Genomic DNA, 16,350 nt, shown 5'->3' with positions numbered 1-16,350 from the left:
GAGACAATTATAAAAACTATGCATATATACAATTTTGTAACGGGGCGAAAGGGGGGGATGAATAAAAGGCCTCTCATTTTCACTGTGGTGAGAAAAGCATAACATGTTTTTAAGTGAATGACATTTTTTCTTTATTTACTATTGCACCAAGAGTTAATACGTAAGAATTAAGGGAAGGCAAAACTATTACCATCTCACTGTAGATAATAACAAATCACCCAGAACAGCAGTTACCTCAAGGCAGTGGATAGCCATAATTCAATATGGACTGATTCTCCCCCCACCCCCAAAGGTTACACTCTTGATTCAGACATCAGCCTTTTTGGAGGGAAATGAATTTTTCCAAATTATTAATATGCAAGCACACTTGCCTCACAGGATATGCATACATGTCCAGTTGGCTTACTTCCATTTATGTCCTTCTGTTTGGATGGCACTCTGCCTAATAATAAAACATGATGGACTTTGATGAGTAGCCAACATTTGTCTCTTTTCCCTACTCTACACTACGTGATCAGACATTGCAATTCAGAAATGCAATTTCAAAAATAATGTTAAAGCATCACATCTTTGGCAGTCTGTATTGTACTTCATTTCAGTACAGTACTTGCAATCCACCCTGAAGCATGTTTCACTGACAAAATCAACAATTGCCACAAAGTCTTTTAGAAAAATGAAATTTAAAATAACATCTCTGAAGACAACACACCTCAGAGACACAAGGCCCAAGAAAAATATAAATGAATCCTTTTGAGAAGTTTTCCTAATTCTTCAGGGCATAATAACCCTCTAGAACAGTTTCCGAAACTATGAGGTGTACTTCCCTTAGTGAGGTGCCGACAGAATCCAGAGGAGGTGTGAAGGACCTTTTACAATAAATCAAGTTTCCCCTAAGTTTCATTGTATTGTTTTCATTGTGAAAACAATTCATATTCATTTTGGTGTTCAGATTTTTAGGGGGGAGATGTGTATTTTAAGATTACACTAAAGGGAGGTATGATGGCAAAAAGTTTAGGAAATCCTGCTGTACAAATAGCTTGGTTACCACCATCAGGGAGGAAACAGTGTACACAAAACATCAAATATCTCAAAGTATAAAGATAATTTGCCAAAATAATTCCTTTCTGAAATACAGTCCTATTATTATTCCTGAAAAATTGTCTGGATGGACATCATCCAAATATAGTAATTTTAGATATATACAGTACTAAGTACAAGAAGGAGCTTTGAAAGAGTTTCACATTAACCCATAAAAATAAACATTTCTTAAACATTCACATTTCTTCCTGTATTAATCTTATTTAGGAATCCAATAGCAGTAGAAATTATATCTTTTGCTAAACTTAATTATTAAACATTTTCTTTTGATAATGAAATTATTTTTATAATAATTTATTGAAAATTATATTACATAGATAAAACTGATAGACTCTACCTAATATAATATGTATGTATGTGTATGTATATGTATATGCAGAAAAGAAAAAGTATCTCCCTATTTATTCCCAGAAGGTATAATCAACATTAAAACTTATCACTATCTCTTCAAGTAAAACCAAGCAAGTCTTTATCCCATACCACAGCCCATTCTTTATAAACCAATCCCTAGAACCTCATCTCTCCATATTAGTTAGTAAAAGGCTGATGGGAGAACCCTCAGATTCGCAGATCTTATTGAAATCACTGGGTGAGTTTTACAAGTATAAAGATTTATAAAAAAAGAAAAGTATAAGTTTAAAGGTTTATAAAAAGATTTGTTTTAAATATACAGCAAAAGGATGATTAGTATTGGCTTTAGAATGTTTTAAATAGATTAAAGACTCAGAAGGACTTGATTTAAAATTTTGAAGTTTATTTATTTTATTTTTATTTATTTTATTGGTTCGATTTATATGCCTTCCTTCTCTGGAGACTCAGGATGGCTTACAATGCGTTAAGCAATAGCCTTCATACTTTTTGTATATACCTGCTTAGTAGGGCTTTCCCCCCCGCCCCCCACAAGCAGTGTTCTTTTTTATACAAAGTCAGTTTATTGTCTCCACAATCCGGGTCCTCATTTTACCTCCCTCGAAAGGATGGAAGGCTGAGTCAAGTTAATTGAAAAAATCCTTTCCATGGGAAAATATATGTTTATATTTGTAAACAACTGATAAGATGACTTTGAAGTTTGGATACTAGAGGGCAGGAGAAGGAAATAAATCCATCAATGGCTATCTTAAAGAGTGAGCTGCAATGAATGAATTTAGGAAGTTTATTCACTATTATAGAAAAATTAGAAGGTGTTACTGAAGATAATAAGTCTCATTAAATAAAACTGAAAATTGATTGAAATATGGATCCCAAAGTGATAGCCTATAAGAAAGACATGGAAATAATGGATTTACAAATGAAACTGGATAATGATTTAATAATTTTAAAGGCACATAAATATGTGCTAAAAGAGTGCTAGAATATGTGCTAGAAGAGTGATATGGATAATTTCTCTACACTGGATATCCAAAAGAACTTCTTGAAATTGTCAAAGGTTTTCTAAGAAGAGACAAAGAGAACAGTGACATGGGTAACTTCTTTCTGCTGGAATTATAAAAGGGCCTTGATAAAGACACCAAGGATTTTGAAAGGAAGGATAAAGACTCTATGAGAAAGCTGATCTTAGTATTATGTTTGGGGGATCTATAGATTGTTGGGTGAAAGAATAAATAATATAAAATTGGTTTGTATGATCAAGGTTAAAATAAATGAGCTATTATTTCTGGTGAAGTTTAGTAGTGTAGAAAGTTAGCACCTACCCCTCTCCTAGAAGAATGAAATATTTTAGGAAATATTAAAAAGGCAGAATATTTCCCCTAAAAGAGAAATAGAAATCTTAAAACAGAAACTCAGCCCTAGCTCCCTGCCCCCAGAAGATACTTTGGTTATTTACAAGGCAAAAGGCTGGGCCAGCTTATCTACAACACAAAGGACCTTCACCTTCAGGACATAATAGGATTAGCCCTCTACCCATCTCACCACATGGCACCTGGGAAGATTACATCACCCAGCACGATTCAACCAAGCCTGGGACTCAAGACAACCTACAAAGTTACCCCTGCATGGCCCGATGGGAGTCTGACAACCAATCAGAATACATTCCTTTCAGAGGAACAGGAAGCTCCAAGGTGGGGCCCAAGAGAGGGTATAAATCTCTCTCTCTCTCTCTTACCCATGTGCTCATTTTGCCCAGGACCTCAAACCATGTGGTCCTGTCCACCATTAAACCATCTTTCCAAATAGCCTCCATGTTTTCAGTGTCTTTCTCCCCACTTGGAACTGAACCAAGATGGACATTTCTTCCAACAGTAGTTTGCTGACTAGGGATGGTTTTGAAGATTTTATTTGAAGAGAGGAAATGGGAGAATATGTTTAAATATAAATGGAGATATAAATATAAAAGGAAGAATTCAAATTGGATTTAGTATATATAGTTTGCAATGGTTATGGTCTTTTTTCTGATAAATCTTAATAATATTAATGTTCAAATAAACATGAACATAAGAATGGGAGATATTGCCTTGAGCTTTTAAATTCATTACTTAACCAACACTCCTTGTGTCACCAAATTAAGGCAAACATATGCTCTTAGGTTCTCTGGATAAAGAAAGAAAAGAGTTGTTATGCAATGCTGGTATCATTAAGTGCTGGTCTTTATTTTTTTAGATAATACCTTTCTATTCTATCTTTGTTAGAATGAATTACAAATTTATTTGGATATGTTTATACCTTGCAACAAAGCATCAAGTTGATTTTCCTACCTCTGTACCCATTTGTGTGTCCAACAACTGGAAGGAAAGGAAAATTATTAAGGAAAGGAAAAGAAAGAAAAAGTATTAAATAACAAGAACAACAACAATAACAATTTTACATTCATGTTGCATTTGGCTTCATGTGAGTTTCTACAGGCAGAGAAAGAAAAGAGTTGCTGGCTTTTTAGATGCAGTGTTATGGCAATAAGCTCTTTGATTTCTTGACATTGGAATGAGGCTCTGGCTTTCTAACATTTCAATAAACAGTATTCAAAAACAACAAAGCAATTAATGTTTCTATTACTTAAAAGATTTCCAGATCCTCGCAACAGCATAGTATAAGGAATATCAAGTAGTCTACACCAGTAAAAGATGCAAAGAATAGTTTTAATTTGGTTCAGTTTTCTGTTTAGTGATTCCCTTTTCTTGTTGCTGGGCACCCCATTTTACCTACTCTCTTGATTTATGCACCAGTTGCAAATGTGAAAATACCGAACCTCCATAACTTTATGGAAATGATGTCTAAAGAAATAAATGTGGACTTAAATCCACATTTTATGGATGTGAGAAACAGGTTTGCCTGTAGACATTCTAAAAATCATGGTATAATACAATAAAGTACCCATGCAAATATGCAAACACCCCACTTTATAGGTTAATCTTCATTAAAAGCAGCCCCTTATATGACTCTCAAGTTACAGATCATTTTCAAGAAACTGCTGGCACATCACATTTTAATTGTGCCCACTATCTTAGACCAAAAATAAAAATAAAAATAGCTGAACTGGAATTTGTCAGCATTAAAGGAAAATAGATTAAACATATTTGCTTCAGCTAGACTTTTAAACTTAACAGAGTAGATTAGAGAATCTGGAGCCAACGCAATACTAAAACAAATAACTAAATAAATCTCAGAGCACAGTTGTGGAATTACTCCAGGTTCTACTTTATTTACCTGCATGGTCTTAGATTACCTTTCTATTTTACATAAATATTTTGACTTCTTGGGCAATACCTGCGCATAGATTACAGGACTAAGACTAAAATTATATGACAGCTTGGTCAAGAATAGTTGCTGAGGTTTAAAAAAAGGTTCATTTCCATTTTTCTCCTTTTTGGGGGGTGAGTTTTGAATGGAGACAAAGGTTCTCTGCTCACTTTTGAGTTCTACCTCTGGGTCTGAAGAAATAAAACCCTTCAAGCAAATTATTTTCCTTCAAATTGTTACAGAAATCAATCAACGTCCAAATGAGCACTGTTTACCAAAGAGGCAGAAAGAAAGAAAAATACCAGATTTGCTGCTGAAGGAAAGATTGGGAAATAATAAGATTGAACTTATATTCATGCTTTGATACTACCATCAATCAGTGGCATACAGCTGTCTTCAGATGGCAATATGGTGACACTATTAATTAGAATTCAAACAGTCCATCCAGGATCTTTTAACAGCAATTGTACAGAAATGACAGAGATGAAATTTCAACTAGCATGAAGATCAGGGTTTGAGAAAATATTCCCTCTGCCACCTTTCTTCATGCCAATAGCTTTTAACAGGCAAAGAGAAAAGCCAATAAAAGTTGACAACTCTTCATTTATTGTGGATACTTCCGTCATACAATTATTATTAAGGAATATCCATGTTAACATGATTAAAGAGTAGTTGTGCAAACATTATTCTGGCAGTCCTTTCAGTAAGTAAATGCCCTTGGTTATAGAAATATGTTTCCATTCACTATCAAACATACAATTAATACCATTAACTGCTATTAATGTCAAGGTTGCCATCATTCAGGATCGTATTAACTACAGAGCTCTGTAGCACATCTAGTATTCTCTCTAGAGAAATGTAGGTTGCTAGAAAAGGTAAAAATGGCAAGTCTGCAGCAAGATAAGGGAAGCAATAAAATGGTAAGTAAGATGAAAAACTGAAGTTGCAGGACCAAATTACACTGCTAACACAATAACAGAGAAGTATATTACTGAAAATGATTACGAATCTACTGTTCTGCATACAGCATTTTTATTGCTCTTGCTTTATATTTAATCATTCACATCAAATGAGGTAGGTTAAACTTTTGTTTCTATGTCTGTTAGTATATGCATAAATTGGACTACTGAAACGGATGCAGGAGTTGATCCAATCCTTCATGTTACAGCCTCCTGAAGAGGTAGACAAAAGTTAAAATAATGTAAAATGAACCGATGAGCAGAAGATACCCAACATGAGGGCACAGCAGAACACATTTAGTGTCAATTTCACTTACTCTAGAATTACTAAAGTCATAATGCTGCTGACTTTAAATGTGACCAGATACAGATAATGCACACTAAGGGAAGTTGAACCTATTGAGTTGGTGGATAGAATATCATTATTATTCCAGAGTTATCCTAAACAAATACAATTTAAATGTTGTGTATTCCCAGCAGTCAAGAAACACATAAATAAGAGTTAAAGCTTTTAGCATCAAAAGTCATTGCAACAATTTCCTTCAATATCTCCATATTTCCCATATATCAAGGTAGTAAGTAATGCACAATGATACAATTCTATGCATAATCAGACAAGGCAGGGGACAGTCACCAACTACAAGTCCCATGGTGCCTCAGAAATCTGAATCAGTCTATGGTCTTCATCTGAAACAAATACCCATCTCTAATGCCTCTGCTTTACTAATTAAACCGTTCACCACCAGAAAACAAGAATTTTTAGTTCTGGTATTTCATTTATAGAGCTTCCACATCATAAATATCTTTTTGAATTTTAAAAAAATATTAACTTTTAAAAATGAATCAAAGCCTTATTGTTTTTGTTTTTATGTGTTTATTCATGAATTTTTTGCTTTCATTATCTTTTAATCCAAAGTATGTACATCAACTTCCATATTCTGGTGAATGGCAGTATATAAGGCCATTTGCAAAAATAAAAGTAGAAAAAGGGGGGGGGGGGTTTAAAAAAAATTAAAGATACAATGCAACAGCTCTAGATTCAGGTATCCCTCAAGAAGGTAACAACATGCATTGTTTACAAATTAAGTAATGAGCCATAGTGCCAGACAGAAAAAGAAGTGATATCTCAATTACCAAAGACAATCAACCCACATCCAAAGAAGTCTGAACAGAGACCATGGGCTCCTTAGAGTAAGAATTCAACTCTTATTATGGGAACAATGTTCCTAATAAACATTGCATAGTTCCCGGAGTGATATTAAATGAAGAGAATAAACATTTTGAAGGGAGAGGAAAATAAATAAAAGTGAAACCCTAATCCCAATGCCACTATAAAACACCCGAACACCTAAACACCAGATAATATTGCATAGTGAAATTCTAGTTTGAAGCTGAATTGGCACCTGACCTTAGAAATGGCTGGGAGAATCCACATAAACATTGACAATCAGAGGGACCAATGTTTGGCTCTTCACACATTTCAGAATGCATATAAGCTGGTCATTCTTATCATATAGAGACCAATTATTCTCAGTAAATCCTGACCCACATGTCTTTGTTGATTGTCAAAAACATGGAGATTTAGACATTTTTTAACTACATGAACTCATACTGGGCATGCTGCAAGGTGGTATAAGATGGCCTTCCTTAAAGAACATAAGGAACATAAATTAACCTCCATGATAACAGACACACAATTGAGACAAATAGAACTTTTATTGATCAACTTTGAAAGTAGAATGAATTCTGATCATTTCCAAGCAACTGAGTGCTAATCTTTTGGTGCATTCACTGAAATCTGTATGACAGGTGAGAAAACAGGTGAGGCCTTTCCCATTGTTTTATATTACCCATGGTAAGTGCAAGCAATTGTTGCACTTCAGTTTTTGAAAAACAGAGGAGCATTGATAGGATTAAAAAATGGGGGGGGGGAGGGAAAACCCAGGAGAATCATTGGATTTTCACAGGTCATTATTGCTGATGATTTGGAGGCATGGTTACATTACTTTTATTAAGACAGGTAACTTTGTTCTCAACTATTGATTCCTTATATACCACTTTACAGTGCTTTGTAGACCTCTCAAAGCGGTTTACAGAGTTGGCATATTGCCCCCAACAATCTGGGTCCTCATTTTACCAACCTCAGAAGGATGGAAGTTTGAGCCTGTTGAGATTCAAATTGCCAAATTGCAGGCAGCCAGCAGTCAGCAAAATTAGCCTGCAGTGCTGCATTTTAACCACTAGGCAACCACAGCTCTTAATATACTTGTGTGAGAGAATTATGCCTCTTATTTATTTAATTATTTTCTATGGCTGCCCATCTCAATCAATGACTCTGGGTGGCTTATGCCCAGATAAATTCTGTTACAGAAGAAATGATATCAAATTTGAACAAAAATATTTACTGGGAATGATGAACATTTTTCTGCAAATATATTTGGAGACCTTATTTTGGCTCAGGCTTATCTAAGTGTTCTACAATTCTCCTACTGGGAGATCCTCTCATAAGTGATTTACATATTGGTAGCAAATTATACTGTCATTGAGATACTCACCCGTTCCATGTAGGATGTTTCTTTGGATCCAGCTATTGGGTGGTCTACTTTCTGTCCTGGATTTAATTCTGCAACAGAAACAGGATTGTGGCATTCATTCATAAAAGAAACATTGAAAATGATATAATATTGGGTCAAGCCATCAGTCTTCAATATTCTTTGCATTGGTTGGCAGAAGCTGTTTTAAATTATAAACAGGGTAAAAAGATAAAGGTAAAGGTTCCCCTCGCACATATGTGTTAGTCGTTCCTGACTCTAGGGGACAGTGCTCATCTCCATTTCAAAGTCGAAGAGCCAGCGCTGTCCGAAGACGTCTCCATGGTCATGTGGCCGACATGACTAAACGCCAAAGGAGCATGGAACACTGTTACCTTCCCACCAAAGGTGGCCCCTATTTTTCTACTTGCATTTTTTACATGCTTTCGAACTGCTAGGTTGGCAGAAGCTGGGACAAGTAACGGAAGCTCACCCCGTTACGCGAAACTAGGGATTAGAACCACTGAACTGCCGACCTTTTCAATTGACAAGCTCAGCATCTTAGGCACTGAGCCACCGCGTAACGGTGTAGGATACAGGGTAGGATCTACCAGATCCAGGCTACCAAAATCAAGATAATCACTGGCTATTAGTAAGCAATTATGTTTTCTATATTGCTTTGTTACTATCTACTGATTGTCCAGATTTTTGCAGCAAATCTAGTAGTCTATTATAGGAGCTTTTCTTAATGTGAGCTGAAGGGATTGGGGGGGATTTTTAAGAGTCAAATTATTTATGGGAAGATCTGGAGATGCATGAGCTGAATCTGAAATATTTTGCATGTGGTATGTGTACTGCTAATGAGCTGTTATGTTTTCCAATATATAGCTATAGCTGTCCTTCACATGGCACATGGGAAGTTGCCTTTCATGTAGTTGATGTAGGAGAAGGAATGCCAGAACCTGGTACTGGAGTCAAAACAGGAATCAGCATAGAGTCCCTATGTAGCCAAAACAGACTAAGTCCAACCTCTCTTGAATTCCGTTGACCCTTATCTAGTATCAAAATAGCACTAACCATTAGTTGAGTAGATTCCTGTGCATAGGCATGAGTAGTAATAAATCAGTTTAATTGGAACTTCACATGTGGTCGTGGTATTTTTGCGCTTAACATTTAATAATGAAATGGGATCCCATTTTACATAGTGTATATTCTTTTGTGGGATGCTATTCCAATCTACCTGGTTGATTTTGCTAATATGCATTTCTCCATATTATCACAAGGAGAGCTATGGAAGGTTGGAACTGCCATAGGCACAATAGCATTGGGAAACATAGCTTTCCCTTCCTGAACTTACTTGAGATTTAGTTATAACTAAATCTCAAGTAAGTTCAGGAAGGGAAAGCTATAGCTCCAGCTGTAGATACTGGGATGCGGAAGCTCTGGTGGGCCTACAAGTCTCCCTACATTGTTGTTCTCCCCAATTAACTTGTTTTTGCACATTTTCTTTCTCCAGACTTGCTGTCACTTGCTGTCACTTTCTATGAGCCCTTACTTACATGCTACACTTTTAAGTCCTCTAGCCATACAGATAGGAATGATGTCAATCCTAGACAGCAACAACAATGTTGAGAGATTACAAGAGTTGCTGTCAAACTGTGTTCCTATTATGCTAATCCTCAGAGAGTGAGCCATTACTCTCCATGGTTTAGTCCCACCTTTGGATAGGTAGTGTTTTTAGATCTAGTAATTTCATCCACAGCATGGCCATAGCAGTTAATGATGGGAAAGGTATTCTAATACACCTAAATTAATACAGGTAGTCCTCAACTTGGAATTACATTTGAGCGCAAAATTTCTGTTTCTAAGTAAGACATTTGTTAAGTGAATTTTGCCCCATTTTATGAACTTTCTTGCTACAGTTGTTAAGTGAATCCCTCAGTTGCTAAATTAGTAACATTGTTGTTCAGTAAATCTGGCTTCCCCAATGCTTGTCTCAAGGTTACAAAATGTGATCACATGACCCCAGGACACTGCAGCCGTCATAAATACCAGCCAGTTGCTAAGTGCCTAAATTTTGATGACATGACCATGGGGATGTTGCAGTGGTCATAAATGTGAAAAATGGTCATAAGTAACTTTTTCCAGTGCCTTCGAGGTACTGCATTTCTCAACCTGCGTTTCTCAACCTCAGCAACTGTAAGATGTGTGAATTTCATGATTCAGAAATCTGAACAGATATCCAACAGATGGGGCACATTAATCTGACAAAGTTTTATATAGTATGTACAGGTGGTCCTTGAGTTACAATTCAAAGTGACTTTTCAAAGTTACAACGGCACTAAAACTTAATGACCGTCTTTCTCACTTACGACCATTGTAGTATCCCCTTAGTCATGTGGTCAAAATTCTGATGGTTGACAACTGGTTCATATTTATGACGGTTGCAGTGTCCCAGGCTTATGCGATCATCTTTTGCAAACTGCTGACAAGCAAAGTCAATGGGGAAGCCAGATTCACTTAACGATAATGTTATTAACTTAACAACTGCAAGAAAGGTCATATACTCCATCTTGCAGTTTCATCTGGTCAGCACTACTTGCTTTAGGACTTGATAAAACCCTAGCTGAACCAAAATAGAGGATTTGGGATCTAGGTAGCCAAAATGACAGAGCGCCAGGCTCTTGTCCCTTTTATAGCAAAATAACTTGTCCTCCCTGGACTGTTCCTAGATATTTCTTTAATACCTTATACATGCCATATGGAAGACAATTTAATTTGGCGCAAATTAGGGTACTACTTATCAGGACAGCAAGTGGTAGATATATAAACCTCCCAGACAAAAGCCTAAATTGTTTTTGATCAGGCTCGGAAGTATAATCTCTCTCATATGTGCTATTAAAATGTCCATTGTACACCCAATGATGATCAAGTTTAATACTTCCAACTGTTAATAGTTGTAATTGTCACTGCAACCAGGAAACCAACTTCCTTTTCCTGGGTGACTATTTTTCAGAAATCTCTAAGGGTACAAAATTCTTATCAATAGCTTTAGCTGTCAGAAATCATCTGGTTCCTCTCTCATGTTGTTAATTGTTAGCTGTTAACTGCTTTAGGATTTTCTCACAATTTTTAAAATCCCTTTTTATCGCTACTGTATTGTACAGGTAGTCCTTAACTTACAACCATTTGTTTAGTAACCATTCAAAATTATGACACTAAAAATAATGACTTGTGACCATTTTTCACACTTACGAGTATTGAAGCATTCCTGTGGTCACTTGATCAAAATTTAGACCCTTGGCAACTGGCAAGTATTTATGATGATTGCAGTGATTCTTTTGGTGACCTTCTGACAAGCAAAGTCAATGGGGAAGTCAGATTTACTTAACAACCGTGCTACTAATTTAACAACTGATGGCAAGAAAGGTTGTAAAATGAGGCAAAGCTTACTTACAACTGTCTTGCTTAGCAATAGAAATTTTGGGCTCAATTGTAGTCATAAGTCGAGGACTACCTGAATGCTGGTTTTTTTATTGTGTTTGGTCTTGGACTATAAATAAATTTTGATAAATTTGCCAAATGGAATCTATTCTTCAAGACCTTAGTAGACCCTAAATGCATCTACTACAGTAAATTAAACTTAACTGAAATCAATATAAATTAACACTAACAGTAGCTTCATGAAGATAATGAAGACAGGCAATTCTATTGTCCTGTGAGTAAACACAAAGAACTTTACTCCCAAGCAAACCCTGATAGCTTTGAGCTGTTGATTGATCATTTACATTGCTAAATTATAATTGAAAGAATTACACCAGTCTAAACGATAAATCAATAGCCTCATATTTAGGTATTCCAAGGACAGAAGTAATATTACATTAAATGTTTAAAATATTTAGACTATTTTTCCATAGTTGAAATCCACAGAATTTAGGACAATTTTAAATTTATTACCAGAAGTGTGGCTTTATCGTGGCTTTATTTTTACAATTATTTGATTGAAATGTTTTGTTATCTTTCATATATGGATTTTATGTTGTCCACATTTAAAGTGATATGTACAAAGTTTTAGACATGCAAGTAAGTTGTAAGTTGTAAAAATTGGATCAATTTTACAATCATTTTAATTTTATGCATCCCAAAGATTCATGAAAATAAACAACAGTACATTTTCTTATAAATTAATATCTAAAACTCTCAGTATTTCTTGATAAGATCTACAACAAATCAATAGACCTAGTAACCCCAAGTTTTACAAGGACCACTGTAATCCTCATAACAGATCATTCCTAGTTTAATATAACCTATTTAGCAATAACATTATTGATCAACCTAAGTTATCTTTAGAACAGCACCAAATACCATACGAGACATAACCTTTTAATTGTCATAATTATATTGCACTTAAATATTTCAATTCACTTGTAAGAATGTTCCCAATTCTACATCAAATCATGTCTTGATGTAACAGATTAAAGATGGGGAGGGAAGTCCACTAGTCCTTTGCTAAAAAGCATATGGAAGCTTACACATGAGTAAATTGGCATAATGCAGGTGTAAAATGGAAAATGGGATCTTAGTGAAACATAGGAGAGAACAGATTTTGTTCATTGCATCTGAAGTCTGCTAAACTGTAAATTGTCAAAGTATGACATCTCAGTTCCTATCTCCTTTTATCCTTGTTTACTTCTCTTCTGTCATGTTCTCATTATACTCTAAATAATAATAATAATAGCATTCGGAAGATTTCAAGAAAAAAAATTAAATTTCTTATATAGATTTCTCATTTCTTCCAGTTTCTCTTCCAGGATTGGTACTAGAATGAATTAAAAAAACAAGCACTGAAATCTATTTCAAAATCAGTATTAAAATGAATTACCAAAAAGCGTTTACATCAATTCTGTCCTGGAAATCTACCATCCCTAATCATCTTACTCAGAAATAGAAACTTAACCAAATACACTTCTCATTGTTCATATGTACAAAATAGTGGAATAGAGGAATTTCATTCATTTTTGACCCGTATTCTTTTTTAGTAGTAAAAAATGAATTAATTTCCATTTTATTAACAATAATGAGCTGCTTAACAGAGAACAATAGAAAGTCTGTATTTATCTCTAGCCTATTTTATTTTCTGTGTATTTACTGACTACAATTGATGAACACAAATATTTACAATAAGCTTCCAAAAAATGGAAGAGATGGATTGTTAAACTGGGATTATAACCATTTTAGACAAATCAACAAAATCTTTAGTGGAAAATAATATAATTTCCAAAATATATTTTAGGACCAGTTACTCTATCAGAGAAAACTTCTAAGATAGTTTTCTGAAATATAATGCTTTGTGTCAATTTAACATGTTACTGTGAAAATAATACCAGTGCTAAGGCAATAGGTAATAGAGTTTTGAAAGATTCCTTCCATAGATTTCTGAAATAAAAAGCTGAAGAACTCTGTACTTTATTTAAAATTCATTTTGAGAATAAATAATTTCTACTGTATTAATCTTTGTAGGCATCTAATGAAATAGAGTTTTACATTTGAAAACTTGTTCAGCAAAAACCATTAATCCATTCAGGTATCTAGGTCTTTTTCTCTCCTGCAATATGTTAATACATTACTTTTTAAATGATTCTATCATAATCATGCCTCTACTATGACTATGCTAGCTTTCTAAAGTTATTAAAATATGGTAGTTTTGGATGGAACTTTCAGTGTCTTGTTGAACAGAAACAGCTAAAAGCTTCAGGCTACAATCACAAGTACAAGTCAACTTCAAGCACAGAACAACCAAGCTAATGTACACAGATTACTCAGATGTGCATTGCGTAGGTCTTTACTCACAGATTAAAAAAATAGACTAAATATGTTTTTGCATGCTTTTACTAAAAACAAAAATCCAATAACAAGAATGAATTTGCAATTTCATTTTCTGAGAAGACAACTCCCCAACATTGTTTTTTGCCTTGATATTTTTTTTCAAAGGTTTTTTAAATCTTTCTTGCTGACAAAGTTTAGGATTTATTTATTCCCACTGGGATCTTTAAACATTGCATAAAATGTTACAAATGCTAGTTGAACTGCAAACGTTTACACTATATTTGTAAAGATATCTAGCAGATCCAATCTCCATTCCAAATGGCAGAAGTTTGTAAATTGACATGTTACTAAACTCAGCACATAAGAAAGGAATAAGGTGGTGTTAAATATACTTCTGCCTTTATAGAATTGATTATTTTTTTAACTAAAACTCAAGACTTCACATTACAAATAATTCTAGAAGAATATGTATTAAATCCACTAGCAGAGCCCATAGAGACAACTGAAGGTATGACAAGCAAAAACAAATCTACATTTGTTTTTCAATATTCAACACATTCCTGTCTGCACACACAGGTTTTATATAAATATGATCCCAAATGTACTATTACGTTGTCCTTAAAATGGAACATACTGCAGGGAAAATATCTCTTTGAATTCCAGAGCTGTTTCTCTTACGCTCCCAGCTCTACCTCTTATCTCTCAAACACTGAAGTACAGCAAAACTCCAAGAGATGATGTCATCATAGGCCTGTATGTATTCCTGCCTGAGCATCTCACCACACGTATCACATCTAGAGCATCTCTCCTCACATACAATTGGATGCCTTACCAAGCTGTATAAAGAAATCCGGAATGCCAGCAAGGCTCTTTGAGGCTACCCTAAAGCTAGTTTGTCACAAGACCTGCTGATCTCAAGTTCTCTCTCAACCGATTTGTCCCCTTTTTATTTCTCCCTATTGACTGTGCCTTATAGAAGGGGGGGACAAACTCTCTTTAGCTTTCCTGCAACACAGGAAAGAAGAACCAGCAGCAAATCAAATGAGGTTAGTTATTGGTTCCTTCTCCAAATGTTCTTTCTTTCTCAATCTCTCTCTCTCTCTTTTTCTCTTTCTCTCTCTCTCTCTCTCTCACACACACACAAACATATACACACATGAAAGCTAGGTAAAAGAGACTGGCATCTCTAAACTGGCAACAGGCTGAAATTACCCCCATCCCACTCCCCAGCTGTCCCCAACCTATTCTCATCAACAACACTGCGGTGCAATGCTACATATGCAGCTGATTTCTGAATAATAATTATTTATCTCTCCCAATACCATCCCCCTAGTTCTAAATTACACTCTCTTTGCAGTAGGAAACATCATCCATAATGGAGACTTTAGCATCCTTGAGACAAGTCTGGCAAATAGGATAGAAGGATCAAATGGAGGGAAATATGAGGATTGGATAAGTGAAGGAAAGAAGGAAGGAATTGCTACCTCCAGAAAAGCTCTGTGGGTTGCTGGCTTCTCCTGCTGCTCTCGCTGCTGCCTCTGTCACAACCGATCAGCTGATATTTACCTGTGAGGTAATGCACACTGTGTAAGGTCACCACGCACCCACTTGAACAATATACAAAGCAGGAGGGGCGCACAGAGATCCAACTGCTTGCTGTTGCCGCTTACCAGTCTGAAGAGGGGAAGATGTACCGCGCACAGGCTGCTGCTGCTGCTGCTCTTCCCGCTGCTGCTGCAGCTCCTGGCACATGCTGCAGGTGTCATAGCTGAAACTGCCCTGCTTCAGAATGTACTCATTTTGCTTCTGCACATGCCCAGAGCACCTCGTGCAGCCTAAATGAGCATGTGCCAAGCTCAGGCGCATGCCCAGAAGGTACCTGAAGTCTCCGCGAAGCCATTGCCCTCATCAGCCCTTTGCCCTGAGTTCCGCGGGAGATCCATTCACTTTGCCCAAAAAGCGTCCTAGTGATGCGGAAGAAACGGAGGGACAGGGAGGAGCTGAGCATGGAGGGAGGGGAGCTGAGCAAAAGGATGACGTATTGCAAAAGCCGAGGAGCAGAGCGAGGGAGGAGAGTCGGCCAAGGGGATTCGCCGAGGCGAGGGGTCTGGCGGAGGACCCGGGAGTTTGGAGGGGATGCGCAAAGGCGCGGAAAGAGAACATCGGTTGGGGAGGGAAGGGCGGAATCGCGGGGACGTGGGAGAGGGGGCTAATCGGAGGAAGACCTGGGAGGTTTTTGCAGGGGAGACAAAGGAGAGATGAAA

General features: G+C 36.1%; 1 protein-coding gene across 1 annotated transcript; it reads right to left on the bottom strand.

The window, feature by feature from the left end:
- Positions 1 to 7,428: 7,428 nt before the first annotated feature.
- LOC148114905 (uncharacterized) lies at positions 7,429 to 16,029 on the bottom strand. The gene is made up of 4 exons (XM_087890545.1): positions 15,757 to 16,029; positions 15,571 to 15,652; positions 8,285 to 8,352; positions 7,429 to 7,527 (listed from the first exon to the last, which is right to left on the bottom strand). The coding sequence occupies exons 1-4, from the start codon at positions 15,950 to 15,952 to the stop codon at positions 7,445 to 7,447; spliced, it is 429 nt and encodes a 142-aa protein (XP_087746671.1). The 5' UTR covers positions 15,953 to 16,029; the 3' UTR covers positions 7,429 to 7,444.
- Between the last annotated feature and the right edge of the window lie 321 nt (positions 16,030 to 16,350).

The sequence above is a fragment of the Pantherophis guttatus genome, chromosome 3, assembly GCF_059756535.1.
Source record: "Pantherophis guttatus breed Tessera chromosome 3, ASM5975653v1, whole genome shotgun sequence".
Taxonomy (NCBI): Eukaryota; Metazoa; Chordata; class Lepidosauria; order Squamata; family Colubridae; genus Pantherophis; species Pantherophis guttatus.
Note: the sequence above shows the minus strand (reverse complement) of the source record. Positions and strands in the feature narration are given on the sequence as shown.

What these genes read in the sequence shown, in the direction of transcription:
- LOC148114905 (XM_087890545.1), bottom strand. Translation starts at nt 15,952, where the DNA reads ATGCGCCTGAGCTTGGCACATGCTCATTTAGGCTGCACGAGGTGCTCT. An exon ending in ATCTTCCCCTCTTCAGACTG is followed by an intron (nt 15,653 to 15,756) that starts GTAAGCGGCAAC and finishes ATTACCTCACAG; the next exon opens with GTAAATATCAGCTGATCGGT. An exon ending in CCCACAGAGCTTTTCTGGAG is followed by an intron (nt 8,353 to 15,570) that starts GTAGCAATTCCT and finishes TTTCTGTTGCAG; the next exon opens with AATTAAATCCAGGACAGAAA.